The 22,066-nt window shown below is 49.3% G+C and overlaps 1 protein-coding gene across 2 annotated transcripts in view; it reads left to right on the top strand.

Moving 5' to 3' along the window:
• The window catches only part of LOC118386428 (DNA-binding protein SATB2-like), a 114,495-nt gene that overhangs the window by 19,368 nt on the left and 73,061 nt on the right, over positions 1–22,066 (top strand). For both annotated transcript variants that reach the window (XM_052522869.1, XM_052522870.1), the window contains one exon: positions 484–708. In XM_052522869.1, the coding sequence (XP_052378829.1) occupies positions 528–708 (181 nt within the window). In that variant the 5' untranslated portion in view covers positions 484–527. The remainder of the gene's footprint in view (positions 1–483; positions 709–22,066) is intronic.

The raw sequence follows: 22,066 nt of genomic DNA, 5'->3' as shown, positions 1-22,066 counted from the left end.
GAACCTGGTCAATTCTCTCTCTCTCTCTCTCTCTCTCTCTCCCTCCCCCTTCTCTCGCTCTCTCTCTCCCTCTCTCTCTCTCTCTCTCTCTCTCTCTCCCTCTCTCTCTCTCTCTCTCTCTCTCTCTCTCTCTCTCTCTCCCTCTCTCTCTCTCTCTCTCTCTCTCTCTCTCTCTCTCTCTCTCTCTCTCTCTCTCTCTCTCTCTCTCTCTCTCTCTCTCTCTCTCTCTCTCTCTCTCTCTCTCTCCTCTCCTCTCTCTCTCTCTCTCTCTCTCCCTCTCTCTCTCTCTCTCTCTCTCTCTCTCTCTCTCTCTCTCCCTCTCCCTTCTCTCTCTCTCCCTCCCCCTTCTCTCTCTCTCGCTCTCGCTCTCTCTCTCTCTCTCCTCTCTCTCTCTCTCTCTCTCTCTCTCTCTCTCTCACTCCCCCTTCTCTCTCTCCCTCTCTCTCTTCTCTTTCTCTCCCCCCTCTTCCTCCTCTCTGCTAGGCCCTTACCCTCTGGCATTAGCTCCCCCTGGTGGTTGGAGGGGGATGGAGCGCGGTGGTGGGGAGAGCCCCCATATGCAGGACAGTCCTGAGCGGGAGCGGCGGGGGGGCAGCCCGGACCTCAGCGGACCACCGCCAGGGAAGATGGGGCGTCTGGAGCGCAACGGGAGCCCCACTGGGCCATGTCTCCTACACCACAACGGCAACCCACACGGACCCCTGGGAGGTATGATACCCCAAAACACACCCACAGATAGATGCTGCTCTACACCAATCCAAGGCTTTGAAATACGTAATGGGGTGTGTGCAAGTGAGGAGAATCAGGATGCAGTCACACTCACAGTAGAGGACTTCACAGGTCCTAAAAATTGGACCGAACCCGATATGCATAAATGAATTAGTACAATATAGAGAACCGTTCCGAATGGACCCGAGGGCAACTAGACCCGTTCCATATAGACCTGGTTATCTCCAGAACCATTCCAATCCAATCTTTCCTGACTGCATCAAACTGGGAAAAGTTAGATAAGCTAGCTAGATAGCTAGGAGGGAGGGAAGCAGTATACAAGTTAGATAAGCTAGCTAGATAGCTAGGAGGGAGGGAAGCAGTAGAAAAGTCATTTGTTTTGGGCTAACTGAGGCTGCATGCACTTTCTCATCCTACAGTTACAAACAACAACAACTCCATTCAGAATATTAAGTAACAGCCTACCTGTTGGCTCTTGGTCATTGAAGCCTGTCCTTCTTCTTTAACTTTGAATTCCATCATTTTAATTCCATCTTCCATTGATTAGATATCTCCTAACTTTTGCCACAAGGAGGCTCTATGACTGTAGCCTATTGCCGCTTTGATGACTTCTGATTGGCCAACAACAACAACATGCTACATGCGCCACTCTAATGAAAAGTAAAGAGCAGTAGCATAAATTATATAATTTGTCTCTCTCTCTACTGCAGCAGTCACGTTTGGATCTATATGGGTCCTTCTGGACAAGTCAGATCTAGGCCGCTCTAGACTGTGTTGTGTAGATCGAGGCCGCTCTAGACTGTGCTGTGTAGATCTAGGCCGCTCTAAACAGTGCTGTGTAGATCTAGGCCGCTCTAGACTGTGCTGTGTAGATCTAGGCCGCTCTAGATTGTGCTGTGTAGATCTAGGCCGCTCTAGACTGTGTTGTGTAGATCTAGGCCGCTCTAGACTGTGCTGTGTAGATCTAGGCCGCTCTAGACTGTGCTGTGTAGATCTAGGCCGCTCTAGACTGTGCTGTGTAGATCTAGGCCGCTCTAGACTGTGCTGTGTAGATCTAGGCCGCTCTAGACTGTGCTGTGTAGATCTAGGCCGCTCTAGACTGTGCTGTGTAGATCTAGGCCGCTCTAGACTGTGCTGTGTAGATCTAGGCCGCTCTAGACTGTGCTGTGTAGATCTATAGACTGTGCTGTGTAGATCTAGGCCGCTCTAGACTGTGCTGTGTAGATCTAGGCCGCTCTAGATTGTGCTGTGTAGATCGCTCTAGACTGTGCTGTGTAGATCTAGGCCGCTCTAGACTGTGCTGTGTAGATCTAGGCCGCTCTAGACTGTGCTGTGTAGATCTAGGCCGCTCTAGACTAGAGGCCGCTCTTGTGCTGTGTAGATCTAGGCCGCTCTAGACTGTGCTGTGTAGATCTAGGCCGCTCTAGACTGTGCTGTGTAGATCTAGGCCGCTCTAGACTGTGCTGTGTAGATCTAGGCCGCTCTAGACTGTGCTGTGTAGATCTAGGCCGCTCTAGACTGTGCTGTGTAGATCTGCTCTAGACTGTGCTAGATCTAGGCCGCTCTAGACTGTGCTGTGTAGATCTAGGCCGCTCTAGACTGTGCTGTGTAGATCTAGGCCGCTCTAGACTGTGCTGTGTAGATCTAGGCCGCTCTAGACTGTGCTGTGTAGATCTGTAGCTGTGCTGTGTAGATCTAGGCCGCTCTAGACTAGACTGTGCTGTGTAGATCTAGGCCGCTCTAGACTGTGCTGTGTAGATCTACTGTGCTGTGTAGATCTAGGCCGCTCTAGACTGTGCTGTGTAGATCTAGGCCGCTCTAGACTGTGCTGTGTAGATCTAGGCCGCTCTAGACTGTGCTGTGTAGATCTAGGCCGCTCTAGACTGTGCTGTGTAGATCTAGGCCGCTCTAGACTGTGCTGTGTAGATCTAGGCCGCTCTAGACTGTGCTGTGTAGATCTAGGGCTCTAGACTGTAGATCTAGGCCGCTCTAGCTAGATCTAGGCCGCTCTAGACTGTGCTGTGTAGATCTAGGCCGCTCTAGACTGTGCTGTGTAGATCTAGGCCGCTCTAGACTGTGCTGTGTAGATCTAGGCCGCTCTAGACTGTGCTGTGTAGATCTAGGCCGCTCTAGACTGTGCTGTGTAGATCTAGGCCGCTCTAGACTGTGCTGTGTAGATCTAGGCCGCTCTAGACTGTGCTGTGCTGTGTAGACTGTGCTGTGTAGATCTAGGCCGCTCTAGACTGTGCTGTGTAGATCTAGGCCGCTCTAGACTGTGCTGTGTAGATCTAGGCCGCTCTAGACTGTGCTGTGTAGATGTCTGTGCTGCTCTAGACTGTGCTGTGTAGATCTAGGCCGCTCTAGACTGTGCTGTGTAGATCTAGGCCGCTCTAGACTGTGCTGTGTAGATCTAGGCCGCTCTAGACTGTGCTGTGTAGATCTAGGCCGCTCTAGACTGTGCTGTGTAGATCTAGGCTCTAGACTGTGCTGTAGATCTAGACTGTGCTGTGTAGATCTAGGCCGCTCTAGACCTGTGTAGATCTCTAGACTGTGCTGTGTAGATCTAGGCCGCTCTAGACTGTGCTGTAGATCTAGATCTAGACTGTGCTGTGTAGATCTAGGCCGCTCTAGACTGTGCTGTGTAGATCTAGGCCGCTCTAGATTGTGCTGTGTAGATCTAGGCCGCTCTAGACTGTGCTGTGTAGATCTAGGCCGCTCTAGACTGTGCTGTGTAGATCTAGGCCGCTCTAGACTGTGCTGTGTAGATCTAGGCCGCTCTAGACTGTGCTGTGTAGATCTAGGCCGCTCTAGACTGTGCTGTGTAGATCTAGGCCGCTCTAGACTGTGTTGTGTAGATCTAGGCCGCTCTAGACTGTGCTGTGTAGATCTAGGCCGCTCTAGACTGTGCTGTGTAGATCTAGGCCGCTCTAGACTGTGCTGTGTAGATCTAGGCCGCTCTAGACTGTGCTGTGTAGATCTAGGCCGCTCTAGACTGTGTTGTGTAGATCTAGGCCGCTCTAGACTGTGCTGTGTAGATCTAGGCCGCTCTAGACTGTGTTGTGTAGATCTAGGCCACTCCGTAGGAGTGGGAACTATAGAACACTGAGGTTACTGAATAAAGTAGCGCTGTATGAAGCTGATTTATATTCCTCTCTAGGTTATCGATCGCTCCGCAAACATAAGGTTCTGAATGTATGAGTGGGAACATCCAGTACACACACACACACACACACACACACACACACACACACACACACACACACACACACACACACACACACACACACACACTAGAGTATATTAGAGAACAGACAGGAAACTTTGAGATGAGCATGAGGTGGTAAATAGGGGATAATGGTATCGGCTGTATGCAGACGACATGTCTTCTATTTGCCATTGTAACAACTATTGACCAAGATGTTAGGGCTGCAATCAGATGTTTGTTACATTACAGAAAGCCCTTGTTGATTTAAAACTTGTACTTAACACGAGAAAAACTAAATATATGTTGTTAATCAAATTGGCAGAAAAATGTCTGATGGCTACATATTCACTCATTGGATGGTTGTCTCATTGGATGGTTCTCTCATTGGATGGTTCTCTCATTGGATGGTTGTCTCATTGGATGGTCCTCTCATTGGATGGTTGTCTCATTGGATGGTTCTCTCATTGGATGGTTCTCTCATTGGATGGTTGTCTCATTGGATGGTCCTCTCATTGGATGGTTCTCTCATTGGATGGTTGTCTCATTGGATGGTTCTCTCATTGGATGGTTCTCTCATTGGATGGTTGTCTCATTGGATGGTTCTCTCATTGGATGGTTGTCTCATTGGATGGTTGTCTCATTTGGTTCTCTCATGGTTCTCTCATTGGATGGGTCTCATTGATGGTTCTCTGTCTCATTGGATGGTTCTCTCATTGGATGGTTGTCTCATTGGATGGTTGTCTCATTGGATGGTTCTCTCATTGGATGGTCCTCTCATTGGATGGTTCTCTCATTAGATGGTTCTCTCATTGGATGGTTGTCTCATTGGATGGTTCTCTCATTGGATGGTTCTCTCATTGGATGGTTGGTGGATGGTCTCATTGGATGGTTCTCATTGGATGGTTGTCATTGGATGGTTCTCTCATTTGTTTCATTGGATGGTTGTCTCATTGGATGGTTTCTCATTGGATGGTTGTCTCATTGGTTCTCTCATTGGTGGTTCTCTCATTGGATGGTTGTCTCATTGGATGGTTGTCTCATTGGATGGTTGGATGGTTCTCTCATTGGATGGTTGTTTCATTGGATGGTTGTCTCATTGGATGGTTCTCTCATTGGATGGTTCTCTCATTGGATGGTTCTCTCATTGGATGGTTGTTCTCATTGGATGGTTGTCTCATTGGATGGTTCTCTCATTGGATGGTTCTCTCATTGGATGGTTCTCTCATTGGATGGTTCTCTCATTGGATGGTTGTCTCATTGGATGGTTCTCTCATTGGATGGTTGTCTCATTGGATGGTTGTCTCATTGGATGGTTCTCTCATTGGATGGTTGTCTCATTGGATGGTTGTCTCATTGGATGGTTCTCTCATTGGATGGTTGTCTCATTGGATGGTTCTCTCATTGGATGGTTGTCTCATTGGATGGTTCTCTCATTGGATGGTTGTCTCATTGGATGGTTGTCTCATTGGATGGTTGTCTCATTGGATGGTTGTCTCATTGGATGGTTGTCTCATTGGATGGTTCTCTCATTGGATGGTTGTCTCATTGGATGGTTGTCTCATTGGATGGTTCTCTCTTTGGATGGTTCTCTCATTGAGCGGGTTCCCACCTGTAAATATCTGTCCGTTTGATTTGATAAAGATCTAGTGCTTAAAAAACATACCAATGAGCAAGTTCAAAGCTAAGATTTAAAGTAGATTTTTTACAATAGATCATGTCTCTTCATAAACAGCAGGAAGCAGATTGTACAGTCGTGGCCAAAAGTTGAGAATGACACAAATATTAATTTTCACAAAGTCTGCTGCTTCAGTTTGTATGATGGCTAATTTGCATATACTCCAGAATGTTATGAAGAGTGATCAGATGAATTGCAATTAATTGCATAGTCCCTCTTTGCCCCCCCAAAAATTCCACTGCATTTCAGCCCTGCCACAAAAGGACCAGCTGACATCATGTCAGTGATTCTCTCGTTAACACAGGTGTGAGTGTTGACGAGGACAAGGCTGGAGATCACTCTGTCATGCTGATTGAATTCGAATAACAGACTGGAAGCCTCAAAAGGAGGCTGGTGCTTGGAATTCTTTATTTCACCTAAGGTGGCAAAACAGGCTGCCTAAGTATGATTCCCAATCAGAGACAACGATAGACAGCTGTCCCTGATTGAGAACCATACCCGGCCAAACATAGAAACACAAAACATAGAAATAAAGAACATAGAATGCCCACCCAAATCACACCCTGACCAAACCAAATAGAGACATAAAAAGTCTCTCTAAGGTCAGGGCGTGACCGATAGGGCAGTTTAAAACTCTGTTGTTAAATAAGTAATGTATTTTTTGCTGTCTTGATGTAATTGTTGTCCTCAGGGTGACCATTTTAAATGAGACAATGGTCTCAATTAGGTTCCTCTGAATAAATAAAAGTTAATAAATAAAGTGAAATAAAATAAAGGGAAAAGGGGGTGATGGGGAGAGGTGATGGGAGATGGGGAGAGGGAAGAGGGGGTGAGGGTAGACGGGGAGAGAGGAGAGGTGATGGGAGATGGGGAGAGGGAAGAGGGGGTGAGGGTAGACGGGGAGAGGGGAGAGGTGATGGGAGATGGGGAGAGGGGAGAGGTGATGGGAGATGGGAAGAGGGGAGAGGTGATGGGAGATGGGGAGAAGTGATGGGAGATGGGAGAGGGAAGAGGGGGAGAGGGGAGAGGTGATGGGAGATGGGGAGAGGGGAGAGGGACGAGGGGGAGAGGGACGAGGGGAGAGGGGAGAAGGGGAGAGGGGAGAGGTGATGGGAGATGGGGAGAGGGGAGAGGTGATGGGAGATGGGGGAGGGGAGAGGGAAGAGGGGGAGAGGGGAGACGGGGAGAGGGGAGAGGTGATGGGAGATGGGGAGAGGGGAGAGGTGATGGGAGATGGGGAGAGGGGAGAGGTGATGGGAGATGGGGAGAGGTGAGAGGGGAGAGGGGAGGGGAGAGGTGATGGGAGATGGGGAGAGGTGAGAGGGGGAGATGGTGAGAGGGGAGAGGTGATGGGAGATGGGGAGAGGTGATGGGAGATGGGGAGAGGTGATGGGAGATGGGGAGAGGTGAGAGGGGGAGATGGTGAGAGGGGGAGAGGGGATGGGAGATGGGGAGAGGGGAGAGGTGATGGGAGATGGGGAGAGGGGAGAGGTGATGGGAGATGGGGAGAGGGGAGAGGTGCTGGGAGATGGGGAGAGGGGAGAGGTGATGGGAGATGGGAAGTGGGGAGAGGTGATGAGAGATGGGGAGAGGGGAGACGGGGAGAGGGGAGAGGTGATGGGAGATGGGGAGAGGGGAGAGGTGATGGGAGATGGGGAGAGGGGAGAGGTGATGGGAGATGGGAAGAGGGGAGAGGTGATGGGAGATGGGGAGAAGTGATGGGAGATGGGGAGAGGGGAGAGGGAAGAGGGGGTGAGGGTAGACGGGGAGAGGGGAGAGGTGATGGGAGATGGGGAGAGGGGAGAGGTGATGGGAGATGGGAAGAGGGGAGAGGTGATGGGAGATTGGGAGATGGGAGAGGGACGAGGGGGAGAGGGGAGACGGGGAGAGGGGAGAGGTGATGGGAGATGGGGAGAGGGGAGAGGGGGAGAGGGGAGAGGGACGAGGGGGAGGGGAGAAGGGGAGAGGGGAGAGGTGATGGGAGATGGGGAGAGGTGATGGGAGATGGGGAGAGGGGAGAGGTGATGGGAGATGGGGAGAGGGGAGAGGTGATGGGAGATGGGGAGAGGTGAGAGGGGGAGAGGGGAGAGGGGAGAGGTGATGGGAGATGGGGAGAGGTGAGAGGGGGAGATGGTGAGAGGGGGAGAGGGGAGAGTGGATGGGAGATGGGGAGAGGGGAGAGGTGATGGGAGATGAGGGGAGAGGTGATGGGGAGAAGTGATGGGAGATGGGGAGATGGGAGAGGGAAGAGGGGAGAGGGGAGACAGGGAGAGGGGAGAGGTGATGGGAGATGGGGAGAGCGGAGAGGTGATGGGAGATGGGGAGAGGGGAGAGGGACGAGGGGGGAGGGGAGAAGGGGAGAGGGGAGAGGTGATGGGAGATGGGGAGAGGTGATGGGAGATGGGGAGAGGTGATGGGAGATGGGGAGAGGGGAGAGGTGATGGGAGATGGGGAGAGGTGAGAGGGGGAGGGGAGAGGGGAGAGGTGATGGGAGATGGGGAGAGGTGAGAGGGGGAGATGGTGAGAGGGGGAGAGGGGAGAGTGGATGGGAGATGGGGAGAGGTGATGGGAGATGAGGGGAGAGGTGATGGGGAGAAGTGATGGGAGATGGGGAGATGGGAGAGGGAAGAGGGGGAGAGGGGAGACAGGGAGAGGGGAGAGGTGATGGGAGATGGGGAGAGGGGAGAGGTGATGGGAGATGGGGAGAGGGGAGAGGTGATGGGAGATGGGGAGAGGGGAGAGGTGATGGGAGATGGGGAGAGGTGATGGGAGATGGGAAGAGGGGAGAAGGGAGAGGTGATGGGAGATGGGGAGAGGGGAGACGGGGAGAGGGGGAGAGGGGAGAGGGAAGAGGTGATGGGAGATGGGAAGTGGGGAGAGGTGATGGGAGATGGGAAGTGGGGAGAGGTGATGGGAGGTGGGGAGAAGTGATGGGAGATGGGGAGATGGGAGAGGGGAGAGGGAAGAGGGGGAGAGCGGAGACGGGGAGAGGGGACAGGTGATGGGAGATGGGGAGAGGGGACAGGTGATGGGAGATGGGGAGAGGGGACAGGTGATGGGAGATGGGGAGAGGGGAGAGGTGATGGGAGATGGGGAGAGGTGATGGGAGATGGGAAGAGGGGAGAGGGGAGAGGTGATGGGAGATGGGGAGAGGGGAGACGGGGGAGAGGGGGAGAGGGGAGACGGGGAGAGGGAATAGGTGATGGGTGATGGGAGATGGGGAGAGGTGATGGGAGATGGGGAGAGGGAAGAGGGGGAGAGGGGAGAGGTGATGGGAGATGGGAGATGTGGAGAGGTGATGGGAGATGGGGAGAGGGAAGAGGTGAAGGGAGATGAGGAGAGGGGAGAGAGAAGAGGGGGAGAGTGGAGAGGGGAGATGGGCAGAGGTGATGGGTGATGGGAGATGGGGAGAGGTGATGGGAGATGGGGAGAGAGGAGAGGTGATGGGAGATGGGGAGAGGTGATGGGAGATAGGGAGAGGGGAGAGGTGATAAGGGGAGAGGTGATGGGAGATGGGAGATGGGGAGAGGTGATGGGAGATGGGGAGATGGGGAGAGGTGATGGGAGATGGGGAGAGGTGATAAGGGGAGAGGTGATGGGAGATGTGATAAGGGGAGAGGTGATGGGAGATGGGGAGAGGTGATAAGGGGAGAGGTGATGGGTGATGGGAGATGGGAGATGGGGAGAGGTGATGGGAGATGGGGAGAGGGGAGAGGTGATAAGGGGAGAGGTGATGGGAGATGTGATGGGAGATGGGGAGAGGGGAGAGGTGATGGGAGATGGGGAGAGGGGAGAGGTGATGGGAGATGGGGAGAGGGGAGAGGTGATGGGAGATGGGAAGTGGGGAGAGGGGAGAGGTGATGGGAGATGGGGAGAGGGAAGAGGGGGTGAGGGTAGACGGGGAGAGGGGAGAGGTGATGGGAGATGGGGAGAGGTGATGGGAGATGGGAAGAGGGGAGAGGTGATGGGAGATTGAGAGGGGAGAGGGGAGACGGGGAGAGGTGATGGGAGATGGGGAGAGGGGAGAGGGAATAGGGGAGAAGGGGAGAGGTGATGGGAGATGGGGAGAGGGGAGAGGGGAGACGGGGAGAGGGGAGAGGTGATGGGAGATGGGGAGAGGGGAGAGGTGATGGGAGATGGGGAGAGGTGATGGGAGATCGGGAGAGGTGAGAGGGGGAGAGGGGAGAGGTGATGGGAGATGGGAAGAGGGGAGAGGTGATGGGAGATGGGGAGAAGTGATGGGAGATGGGGAGAGGGGAGAGGGAAGAGGGGGTGAGGGTAGACGGGGAGAGGGGAGAGGTGATGGGAGATGGGGAGAGGGGAGAGGTGATGGGAGATGGGAAGAGGGGAGAGGTGATGGGAGATTGGGAGATGGGAGAGGGACGAGGGGGAGAGTGGAGACGGGGAGAGGGGAGAGGTGATGGGAGATGGGGAGAGGGGAGAGGGACGAGGGGGGAGGGGAGAAGGGGAGAGGGGAGTGGTGATGGGAGATGGGGAGAGGGGAGAGGTGATGGGAGATGGGGAGAGGGGAGAGGTGATGGGAGATGGGGAGAGGTGAGAGGGGGAGATGGTGAGAGGGGGAGAGGGGAGAGGGATGGGAGATGGGGAGAGGGGAGAGGTGATGGGAGATGAGGGGAGAGGTGATGGGAGATGGGGAGAGGGGAGAGGTGATGGGAGATGGGAAGGGGGGAGAGGTGATGGGAGGTGGGGAGAAGTGATGGGAGATGGGGAGAGGGGAGAGGTGATGGGAGATGGGGAGAGGGGAGAGGTGATATGGGGAGAGGGGAGAGGTGATGGGAGATGGGGAGAGGGGAGAGGTGATAAGGGGAGAGGTGATGGGAGATGGGGAGAGGTGATGGGAGATGGGGAGAGGTGATAAGGGGAGAGGTGATGGGAGATGTGATAAGGGGAGAGGTGATGGGAGATGGGGAGAGGGGAGAGGTGATGGGAGATGGGGAGATGGGGAGAGGTGATAAGGGGAGAGGTGATGGGAGAGGTGATAAGGGGAGAGGTGATGGGTGATGGGAGATGGGAGATTGGGAGAGGTGATGGGAGATGGGGAGAGGGGAGAGGTGATAAGGGGAGAGGAGATGGGGAGAGGGGAGAGGTGATGGGAGATGGGGAGAGGGGAGAGGTGATGGGAGATGGGGAGAGGGGAGAGGTGATGGGAGATGGGAAGAGGGGAGAGGTGATGGGAGATGGGGAGAGGGGAGAGGTGATGGGAGATGGGGAGAGGGGAGAGGTGATAAGGGGAGAGGTGATGGGAGATGGGGAGAGGGGAGAGGTGATGGGAGATGGGGAGAGGGGAGAGGTGATAAGGGGAGAGGTGATGGGAGATGGGGAGAGGGGAGAGGTGATAAGGGGAGAGGTGATGGGAGATGTGATAAGGGGAGAGGTGATGGGAGATGGGGAGAGGGGAGAGGTGATAAGGGGAGAGGTGATGGGAGATGGGGAGAGGGGAGAGGTGATGGGAGATGGGGAGAGGGGAGAGGTGATAAGGGGAGAGGTGATGGGAGATGGGGAGAGGGGAGAGGTGATAAGGGGAGAGGTGATGGGAGATGTGATAAGGGGAGAGGTGATGGGAGATGGCGAGAGGGGAGAGGTGATAAGGGGAGAGGTGATGGGAGATGGGGAGAGGGGAGAGGTGATGGGAGATGGGGAGAGGTGATGGGAGATGGGGAGAGGTGATAAGGGGAGAGGTGATGGGAGATGTGATAAGGGGAGAGGTGATGGGAGATGGGGAGAGAGGAGAGGTGATGGGAGATGGGGAGATGGGGAGAGGTGATAAGGGGAGAGGTGATCGGAGATGTGATAAGGGGAGAGGTGATGGGAGATGGGGAGAGGGGAGAGGTGATAAGGGGAGAGGTGATGGGAGATGGGGAGAGGGGAGAGGTGATGGGAGATGGGGAGAGGTGATGGGAGATGGGGAGAGGGGAGAGGTGATAAGGGGAGAGGTGATGGGAGATGTGATAAGGGAAGAGGTGATGGGAGATGGGGAGAGGGGAGAGGTGATAAGGGGAGAGGAGATGGGGAGAGGGGAGAGGTGATGGGAGATGGGGAGAGGGGAGAGGTGATGGGAGATGGGGAGAGGGGAGAGGTGATGGGAGATGTGATAAGGGGAGAGGTGATGGGAGATGGGGAGAGGGGAGAGGTGATAAGGGGAGAGGTGATGGGAGATGGGAAGAGGGGAGAGGTGATGGGAGATGGGGAGAGGTGATGGGAGATGGGGAGAGGTGATAAGGGGAGAGGTGATGGGAGATGTGATAAGGGGAGAGGTGATGGGAGATGGGGAGAGAGGAGAGGTGATGGGAGATGGGGAGATGGGGAGAGGTGATAAGGGGAGAGGTGATGGGAGATGTGATAAGGGGAGAGGTGATGGGAGATGGGGAGAGGGGAGAGGTGATAAGGGGAGAGGTGATGGGTGATGGGAGATGGGAGATGGGGAGAGGTGATGGGAGATGGGGAGAGGGGAGAGGTGATAAGGGGAGAGGTGATGGGAAATGGGGAGAGGGGAGAGGTGATGGGAGATGGGAGATGGGGAGAGGGGAGAGGTGATGGGAGATGGGGAGAGGGGAGAGGTGATGGGAGATGGGAAGAGGGGAGAGGTGATGGGAGATGGGGAGAGGGGAGAGGTGATGGGAGATGGGGAGAGGGGAGAGGTGATGGGAGATGGGGAGAGGGGAGAGGTGATGGGAGACGGGGAGAGGGGAGAGGTGATGGAAGTGGGGAGAGGTGATGGGAGATGGGGAGAGGTGAGAGGGGGAGAGGGGAGAGGGGAGAGGTGATGGGAGATGGGGAGAGGTGATGGGAGATGGGGAGAAGTGATAAGGGGAGAGGTGATGGGAGATAGGGAGAGGGGAGAGGTGATGGGAGAAGGGGAGAGGTGATGGGAGATGGGGAGAAGTGATAAGGGGAGAGGTGATGGGAGATAGGGAGAGGGGAGAGGTGATGGGAGATGTGATAAGGGGAGAGGTGATGGGAGATGGGGAGAGGTGATAAGGGGAGAGGTGATGGGAGATGGGGAGAGGGAGAGGGGAGAGGGAAGAGGTGATGGGAGATGGGGAGAGGGAAGAGGGGATGGGAGATGGGGAGAGGTGATGGGAGATGGGGAGAAGGGAGAGGTGATGGGAGATGGGAAGAGGGGAGAGGTGATGGGAGATGGGGAGAGGGGAGAGGTGATGGGAGAGGGGAGAGGTGATAAGGGGAGAGGTGATGGGAGATGGGGAGAGGGGAGAGGTGATGGGAGATGGGGAGAGGGGAGAGGTGATAAGGGTAGAGGTGATGGGAGATGTGATAAGGGGAGAGGTGATGGGAGATGGGGAGAGGGGAGAGGTGATAAGGGGAGAGGTGATGGGAGATGTGACAAGGGGAGAGGTGATGGGAGATGGGGAGAGGGGAGAGGTGATAAGGGGAGAGGTGATGGGAGATGGGGAGAGGGGAGAGGTGATGGGAGATGGGGAGAGGTGATGGGAGATGGGGAGAGGTGATAAGGGGAGAGGTGATGGGAGATGTGATAAGGGGAGAGGTGATGGGAGATGGGGAGAGGGGAGAGGTGATGGGAGATGGGGAGAGGGGAGAGGTGATAAGGGGAGAGGTGATGGGTGATGGGAGATGGGAGATGGGGAGAGGTGATGGGAGATGGGGAGAGGGGAGAGGTGATAAGGGAGAGGTGATGGGAGATGGGGAGAGGGAGAGGTGATGGGAGATGGGAGATGGGGAGAGGGGAGAGGTGATGGGAGATGGGGAGAGGGGAGAGGTGATGGGAGATGGGAAGAGGGGAGGTGATGGGAGATGGGGAGAGGGGAGAGGTGATGGGAGATGGGGAGAGGTGATGGGAGATGGGGAGAGGGGAGAGGTGATGGGAGACGGGGAGAGGAGAGGTGATGGAAGTGGGGGAGAGGGGAGAGGTGATGGGAGATGGGGAGAGGGAGAGGGGGAGGGGAGAGGGAGAGGTGATGGGAGATGGGGAGAGGTGATGGGAGATGGGGAGAAGTGATAAGGGGAGAGGTGATGGGAGATAGGGAGAGGGGAGAGGTGATGGGAGAAGGGGAGAGGTGATGGGAGATGGGGAGAAGTGATAAGGGGAGAGGTGATGGGAGATAGGGAGAGGGGAGAGGTGATGGGAGAAGGGGAGAGGTGATGGGAGATGGGGAGAAGTGATAAGGGGAGAGGTGATGGGAGATAGGGAGAGGGGAGAGGTGATGGGAGATGTGATAAGGGGAGAAGGAAGAGGTGATGGGAGATGAGGAGAGGTGATGGGAGATGGGGAGATGAGGAGAGGGAAGAGGTGATGGGAGATGGGAGAGGGGGAGAGGGGAGACGGGGAGAGGGAAGAGGTGATGGGTGATTGGGAGATGGGGAGAGGGAAGAGGTGATGGGACATGGGAGACAGGGAGCGGGAAGAGGTAATGGGAGATTGGGAGAGGTGATGGGAGATGGGTGGGGGAGACGGGGAGAGGGAAGAGGTGATGGGTGATGGGAGATGGGGAGAGGGAAGAGGGGGAGAGGGGAGAGGTGATGGGGAGAGGGGAGGAGGGGATAGGGTATAGGAGGAGGGTTGATGGGGGAGAGGGAAGAGGGAGAGGGAGGGAGAAAGAGAGAGAGAGAGATGGGGAAGAGAGAGAGAGAGGGGCAGAGAGGTGGGGAGGGAGAAAGAGGGAGACTGAGTTACAGGAAGAGGGAACTATGAGAGAGTGGGGAAAATAGAAAGGTGTTAGAAAGGAGACGAGGTAGGGGATGAGGAAGAGAGAGAGAGAGAGGGGATGAGGAAGAGAGCGAGAGAGGGGAAGAGGGAGAGGGATAGAGAGGGATAGAGAGAGAGGGATAGAGAGGGAGAGGGAGAGAGAGACAGAGAGAGAGAGAGAGCTGGTTGGAGCTGCTCTGTGTTGACAGTTATATTGGCCTGTTGGGGGAAATTCACTTACTTGAATTGGCACACAGAACTCCAGTGTGTAATTTACTCCATAAGAGCCCAGCAAACTGGGAGCCGGGATGATTCATGGAGAGGAAGTAGAAATATAGCAATTGACTGATTAAAACAAGAGAGAGGGAGAGATCTAATGGTGCTGGTGTGGCTGTGTGTGTGTGTTATAGCTCTACTCTTATTATTAGTGCAGGGAGTTTGCCTAATGCTCAGACCCTCATTTCTTCTGAGAGCCTTAATTAATTAGTCGACAGGTGCCCTACAACCAAAAGCCTTTTAGTAAGAAGAGGAATATTGGTGGAGGAATTGAATTGTTGCTGTGAGCCAAAAGGATAGTGGGGCCATAGAGATGAACGCTATAGAAAACCATGTGTGTGGGCATCATGTGGGCATCATGTGGGCATCGTTTAGTCCGTTGTGACTTTGGGAACGTTTACCATGGTTCCAGCTTTATCTATGAAACTAACGGGTAAGCTATAAGAAAACATCTACATATACAGTCAAATGAGATGAGACATGGACAGTCAAATGACGAGATGAGACATGGACAGTTAAATGAAGAGATGAGACATGGACAGTCAAATGAGATGAGACATGGACAGTCAAATGAAGAGATGAGACATGGACAGTCAAATGAGATGAGCCACACACAGTCAAATGAAGAGATGAGACATGGACAGTCAAATGAAGAGATGAGACATGGACAGTCAAATGAGATGAGACACATACAGTCAAATGAGATGAGACACACACAGTCAAATGAAGAGATGAGACATGGACAATCAAATGAAGAGATGAGACATGGACAGTCAAATGAGATGAGACACATACAGTCAAATGAGATGAGACACACACAGTCAAATGAAGAGATGAGACATGGACAGTCAAATGAAGAGATGAGACACACACAGTCAAATGAAGAGATGAGACACACAGTCAAATGAGATGAGACATGGACAGTCAAATGAAGAGATGAGACATGGACAGTTAAATGAAGAGATGAGACATGTACAGTCACATGAAGAGATGAGACGCACACAGTCAAATGAAGAGATGAGACATGGACAGTCACATGAAGAGATGAGACACATACAGTCAAATGAGATGAGACATGGACAGTCAAATGAAGAGATGAGACATGGACAGTCAAATGAAGAGATGAGACATGTACAGTCAAATGAAGAGATGAGACATGGACAGTCAAATGAAGAGATGAGACACACACAGTCAAATGAAGAGATGAGACATGTACAGTCAAATGAGATGAGACATGGACAGTCAAATGAAGAGATGAGACATGGACAGTCAAATGAAGAGATGAGACATGGACAGTCAAATGAAGAGATGAGACACACACAGTCAAATGAAGAGATGAGACACACACAGTCAAATGAAGAGATGAGACACACACAGTCAAATGAAGAGATGAGACACACACAGTCAAATGAAGAGATGAGACACACACAGTCAAATGAAGAGATGAGACACACACAGTCAAATGAAGAGATGAGACACACACAGTCAAATGAAGAGATGAGACACACACAGTCAAATGAAGAGATGAGACATGTACAGTCAAATGAAGAGATGAGACACACACAGTCAAATGAAGAGATGAGACATGGACAGTCAAATGAGATGAGACATGGACAGTCAAATGAAGAGATGAGACACACACAGTCAAATGAAGAGATGAGACACACACAGTCAAATGAAGAGATGAGACACACACAGTCAAATGAAGAGATGAGACACACACAGTCAAATGAAGAGATGAGACATGTACAGTCAAATGAAGAGATGAGACATGGACAGTTAAATGAAGAGATGAGACATGGACAGTTAAATGAAGAGATGAGATACACACAGTCAAATGAAGAGATGAGACATGGCCAGTCAAATGAAGAGATGAGACATGGACAGTCAAATGAAGAGATGAGACACATACAGTCAAGTGAGATGAGACATGGACAGTCAAATGAAGAGATGAGACACACACAGTCAAATGAAGAGATGTGACACATACAGTCAAATGAGATGAGACATGGACAGTCAAATGAAGAGATGAGACATGTACAGTCACATGAAGAGATGAGACAAACACAGTCAAATGAAGAGATGAGACATGGACAGTCAAATGAAGAGATGAGACACATACAGTCAAATGAGATGAGACATGGACAGTCAAATGAAGAGATGAGACATGGACAGTCAAATGAAGAGATGAGACAAACACAGTCAAATGAAGAGATGAGACATGGACAGTCAAATGAAGAGATGAGACACATACAGTCAAATGAGATGAGACATGGACAGTCAAATGAAGAGATGAGACATGGACAGTCAAATGAAGAGATGAGACACACACAGTCAAATGAAGAGATGAGACATGGACAGTCAAATGAAGAGATGAGACACACACAGTCAAATGAAGAGATGAGACATGGACAGTCAAATGAAGAGATGAGACATGGAGAGTCAAATGAAGAGATGAGACATGGTCAGTCAAATGAGATGAGACATGGACAGTCAAATGAAGAGATGAGACACACACAGTCAAATGAAGAGATGTGACACATACAGTCAAATGAGATGAGACATGGACAGTCAAATGAAGAGATGAGACAAACACAGTCAAATGAAGAGATGAGACATGGACAGTCAAATGAAGAGATGAGACATGGACAGTCAAATGAAGAGATGAGACATGGACAGTTAAATGAAGAGATGAGACATGGACAGTCAAATGAAGAGATGAGACATGGACAGTCAAATGAAGAGATGAGACATGGACAGTTAAATGAAGAGATGAGACATGGACAGTTAAATGAAGAGATGAGACACACACAGTCAAATGAAGAGATGAGACATGTACAGTCAAATGAAGAGATGAGACATGTAAATCAAATCAAATCAAATTTTATTTGTCACATACACATGGTTAGCAGATGTTAAATGCGAGTGTAGCGAAATGAAGAGATGAGACATGGACAGTCAAATGAAGAGATGAGACATGGACAGTCACATGAAGAGATGAGACATGGACAGTTAAATGAAGAGATGAGACATGGACAGTTAAATGAAGAGATGAGACATGTACAGTCAAATGAAGAGATGAGACATGGACAGTTAAATGAAGAGACGAGACACACACACAGTCAAATGAAGAGATGAGACATGGACAGTTAAATGAAGAGATGAGACACACACAGTCAAATGAAGAGATGAGACACACACAGTCAAATGAAGAGATGAGACATGGACAGTTAAATGAAGAGATGAGACATGGACAGTCAAATGAAGAGATGAGACATGGACAGTCACATGAAGAGATGAGACATGGACAGTTAAATGAAGAGATGAGACATGTACAGTCAAATGAAGAGATGAGACACATACTGTCAAATGAAGAGATGAGACATGTACAGTCAAATGAAGAGATGAGACATGGACAGTTAAATGAAGAGATGAGACATGTACAGTCAAATGAAGAGATGAGACATGGACAGTTAAATGAAGAGATGAGACACATACAGTCAAATGAAATGAGACATGGACAGTTAAATGAAGAGATGAGACATGGACAGTTAAATGAAGAGATGAGACATGGACAGTCAAATGAAGAGATGAGACACACAGTCAAATGAAGAGATGAGACATGGACAGTTAAATGAAGAGATGAGACATGGACAGTTAAATGAAGAGATGAGACATGTACAGTCAAATGAAGAGATGAGACACACAGTCAAATGAAGAGATGAGACATGGACAGTTAAATGAAGAGATGAGACACACACAGTCAAATGAAGAGATGAGACATGGACAGTTAAATGAAGAGATGAGACACACACAGTCAAATGAAGAGATGAGACATGGACAGTTAAATGAAGAGATGAGACACACACAGTCAAATGAAGAGATGAGACATGTACAGTCAAATGAAGAGATGAGACATGTACAGTCAAATGAAGAGATGAGACATGGACAGTTAAATGAAGAGATGAGACATGGACAGTCACATGAAGAGATGAGACATGTACAGTCAAATGAAGAGATGAGACATGGACAGTCAAATGAAGAGATGAGACACACACAGTCAAATGAAGAGATGAGACACATACAGTCAAATGAAATGAGACATGGACAGTTAAATGAAGAGATGAGACATGTACAGTTAAATGAAGAGATGAGACATGTACAGTCAAATGAAGAGATGAGACACACAGTCAAATGAAGAGATGAGACATGGACAGTTAAATGAAGAGATGAGACATGGACAGTTAAATGAAGAGATGAGACATGTACAGTCAAATGAAGAGATGAGACACACAGTCAAATGAAGAGATGAGACATGGACAGTTAAATGAAGAGATGAGACACACACAGTCAAATGAAGAGATGAGACATGGACAGTTAAATGAAGAGATGAGACACACACAGTCAAATGAAGAGATGAGACATGGACAGTTAAATGAAGAGATGAGACACACACAGTCAAATGAAGAGATGAGACATGTACAGTCAAATGAAGAGATGAGACATGTACAGTCAAATGAAGAGATGAGACATGGACAGTTAAATGAAGAGATGAGACAAGTACAGTCAAATGAAGAGATGAGACATGGACAGTTAAATGAAGAGATGAGACACACACAGTCAAATGAAGAGATGAGACATGGACAGTTAAATGAAGAGATGAGACATGGACAGTTAAATGAAGAGATGAGACACACACAGTCAAATGAAGAGATGAGACATGGACAGTCAAATGAAGAGATGAGACACACACAGTCAAATGAAGAGATGAGACATGTACAGTCACATGAAGAGATGAGACATGGACAGTCACATGAACAGATGAGACATGTACAGTCAAATGAAGAGATGAGACATGGACAGTTAAATGAAGAGATGAGACACACACAGTCAAATGAAGAGATGAGACATGGACAGTCACATGAAGAGATGAGACATGGACAGTCAAATTAAGAGATGAGACACACACAGTCAAATGAAGAGATGAGACATGGACAGTCACATGAAGAGATGAGACATGGACAGTCAAATGAAGAGATGAGACACACAGTAAAATGAAGAGATGAGACATGGACAGTCACATGAAGAGATGAGACATGTACAGTCACATGAAGAGATGAGACATGGACAGTCAAATGAAGAGATGAGACATGGACAGTCAAATGAAGAGATGAGACATGGACAGTCAAATGAGATGAGACACACACAGTCAAATGAAGAGATGAGACATGGACAGTCAAATGAAGAGATGAGACACACACAGTCAAATGAAGAGATGAGACACACACAGTCAAATGAAGAGATGAGACACACACAGTCAAATGAAGAGATGAGACATGTACAGTCAAATTAAGAGATGAGACATGGACAGTCAAATGAAGAGATGAGACACACACAGTCAAATGAAGAGATGAGACATGGACAGTCAAATGAAGAGATGAGACACACACAGTCAAATGAAGAGATGAGACACACACAGTCAAATGAAGAGATGAGACATGGACAGTCAAATGAAGAGATGAGACACACACAGTCAAATGAAGAGATGAGACATGGACAGTCAAATGAAGAGATGAGACATGGACAGTCAAATGAAGAGATGAGACACATACAGTCAAATGAAGAGATGAGACATGTACAGTCAAATGAAGAGATGAGACATGGACAGTCAAATGAAGAGATGAGACATGTACAGTCAAATGAAGAGATGAGACATGGACAGTCAAATGAAGAGATGAGACATGGTCAGTCAAATGAAGAGATGAGACATGGACAGTCAAATGAAGAGATGAGACATGTACAGTCAAATGAAGAGATGAGACATGGACAGTCAAATGAAGAGATGAGACATGGTCAGTCAAATGAAGAGATGAGACATGGACAGTCAAATGAGATGAGACACACACAGTCAAATGAAGAGATGAGACATGGACAGTCAAATGAAGAGATGAGACATGGACAGTCAAATGAAGAGATGAGACACACACAGTCAAATGAAGAGATGAGACACACACAGTCAAATGAAGAGATGAGACACACACAGTCAAATGAAGAGATGAGACATGGACAGTCAAATGAAGAGATGAGACACACACAGTCAAATGAAGAGATGAGACACACACAGTCAAATGAAGAGATGAGACACACACAGTCACATGAAGAGATGAGACATGGACAGTCAAATGAAGAGATGAGACATGGACAGTCAAATGAAGAGATGAGACATGGTCAGTCAAATGAAGAGATGAGACATGGACAGTCAAATGAAGAGATGAGACATGGACAGTCAAATGAAGAGATGAGACATGGACAGTCAAATGAAGAGATGAGACATGTACAGTCAAATGAAGAGATGAGACATGGTCAGTCAAATGAAGAGATGAGACATGGACAGTCAAATGAAGAGATGAGACATGGACAGTCAAATGAAGAGATGAGACATGGACAGTCAAATGAAGAGATGAGACATGGACAGTTAAATGAAGAGATGAGACACACACAGTCAAATGAAGAGATGAGACATGGACAGTTAAATGAAGAGATGAGACATGGACAGTCAAATGAAGAGATGAGACATGGACAGTCAAGTTAAGATCTGGAGACGCTAAACTGCGATAAATCAGCACCAGCCTGGTCGTTCAAATTGCATTGCATGTCTACTGAATTCTGTGTAATTATAAAATATGAAAGAACTGATAATGAACACAGTAGCTTGAATCACCATTGGGTCCAAAATACATCCACTGCACATAACTGACCTTCAATGAATGTAAATAACTTAGCTAGTTATGGAATAGATAGTTAAGGAATAGATAGTTATGGAATAGATAGTTATGGAATAGATAGTTATGGAATTGATAGTTATGGAATAGATAGTTATGGAATTGATAGTTATGGAATAGATAGTTATGGAATAGATAGTTATGGAATTGATAGTTATGGAATAGATAGTTATGGAATAGATAGTTATGGAATAGATAGTTATGGAATAGATAGTTAAGGAATAGATAGTTATGGAATAGATAGTTATGGAATAGATAGTTATGGAATTGATAGTTATGGAATAGATAGTTATGGAATTGATAGTTATGGAATAGATAGTTATGGAATAGATAGTTATGGAATAGATAGTTATGGAATTGATAGTTATGGAATAGATAGTTATGGAATAGATAGTTATGGAATAGATAGTTATGGAATAGATAGTTATGGAATTGATAGTTATGGAATAGATAGTTATGGAATTGATAGTTATGGAATAGATAGTTATGGAATTGATAGTTATGGAATAGATAGTTATGGAATAGATAGTTATGGAATAGATAGTTATGGAATTGATAGTTATGGAATAGATAGTTATGGAATTGATAGTTATGGAATAGATAGTTATGGAATAGATAGTTATGGAATAGATAGTTATGGAATTGATAGTTATGGAATAGATAGTTATGGAATTGATAGTTATGGAATAGATAGTTATGGAATAGATAGTTATGGA

Source organism: Oncorhynchus keta, chromosome 7 (genome assembly GCF_023373465.1).
Source record: "Oncorhynchus keta strain PuntledgeMale-10-30-2019 chromosome 7, Oket_V2, whole genome shotgun sequence".
Lineage (NCBI taxonomy): Eukaryota > Metazoa > Chordata > Actinopteri > Salmoniformes > Salmonidae > Oncorhynchus > Oncorhynchus keta.
This window is presented reverse-complemented; position numbering and strand designations above follow the sequence as displayed.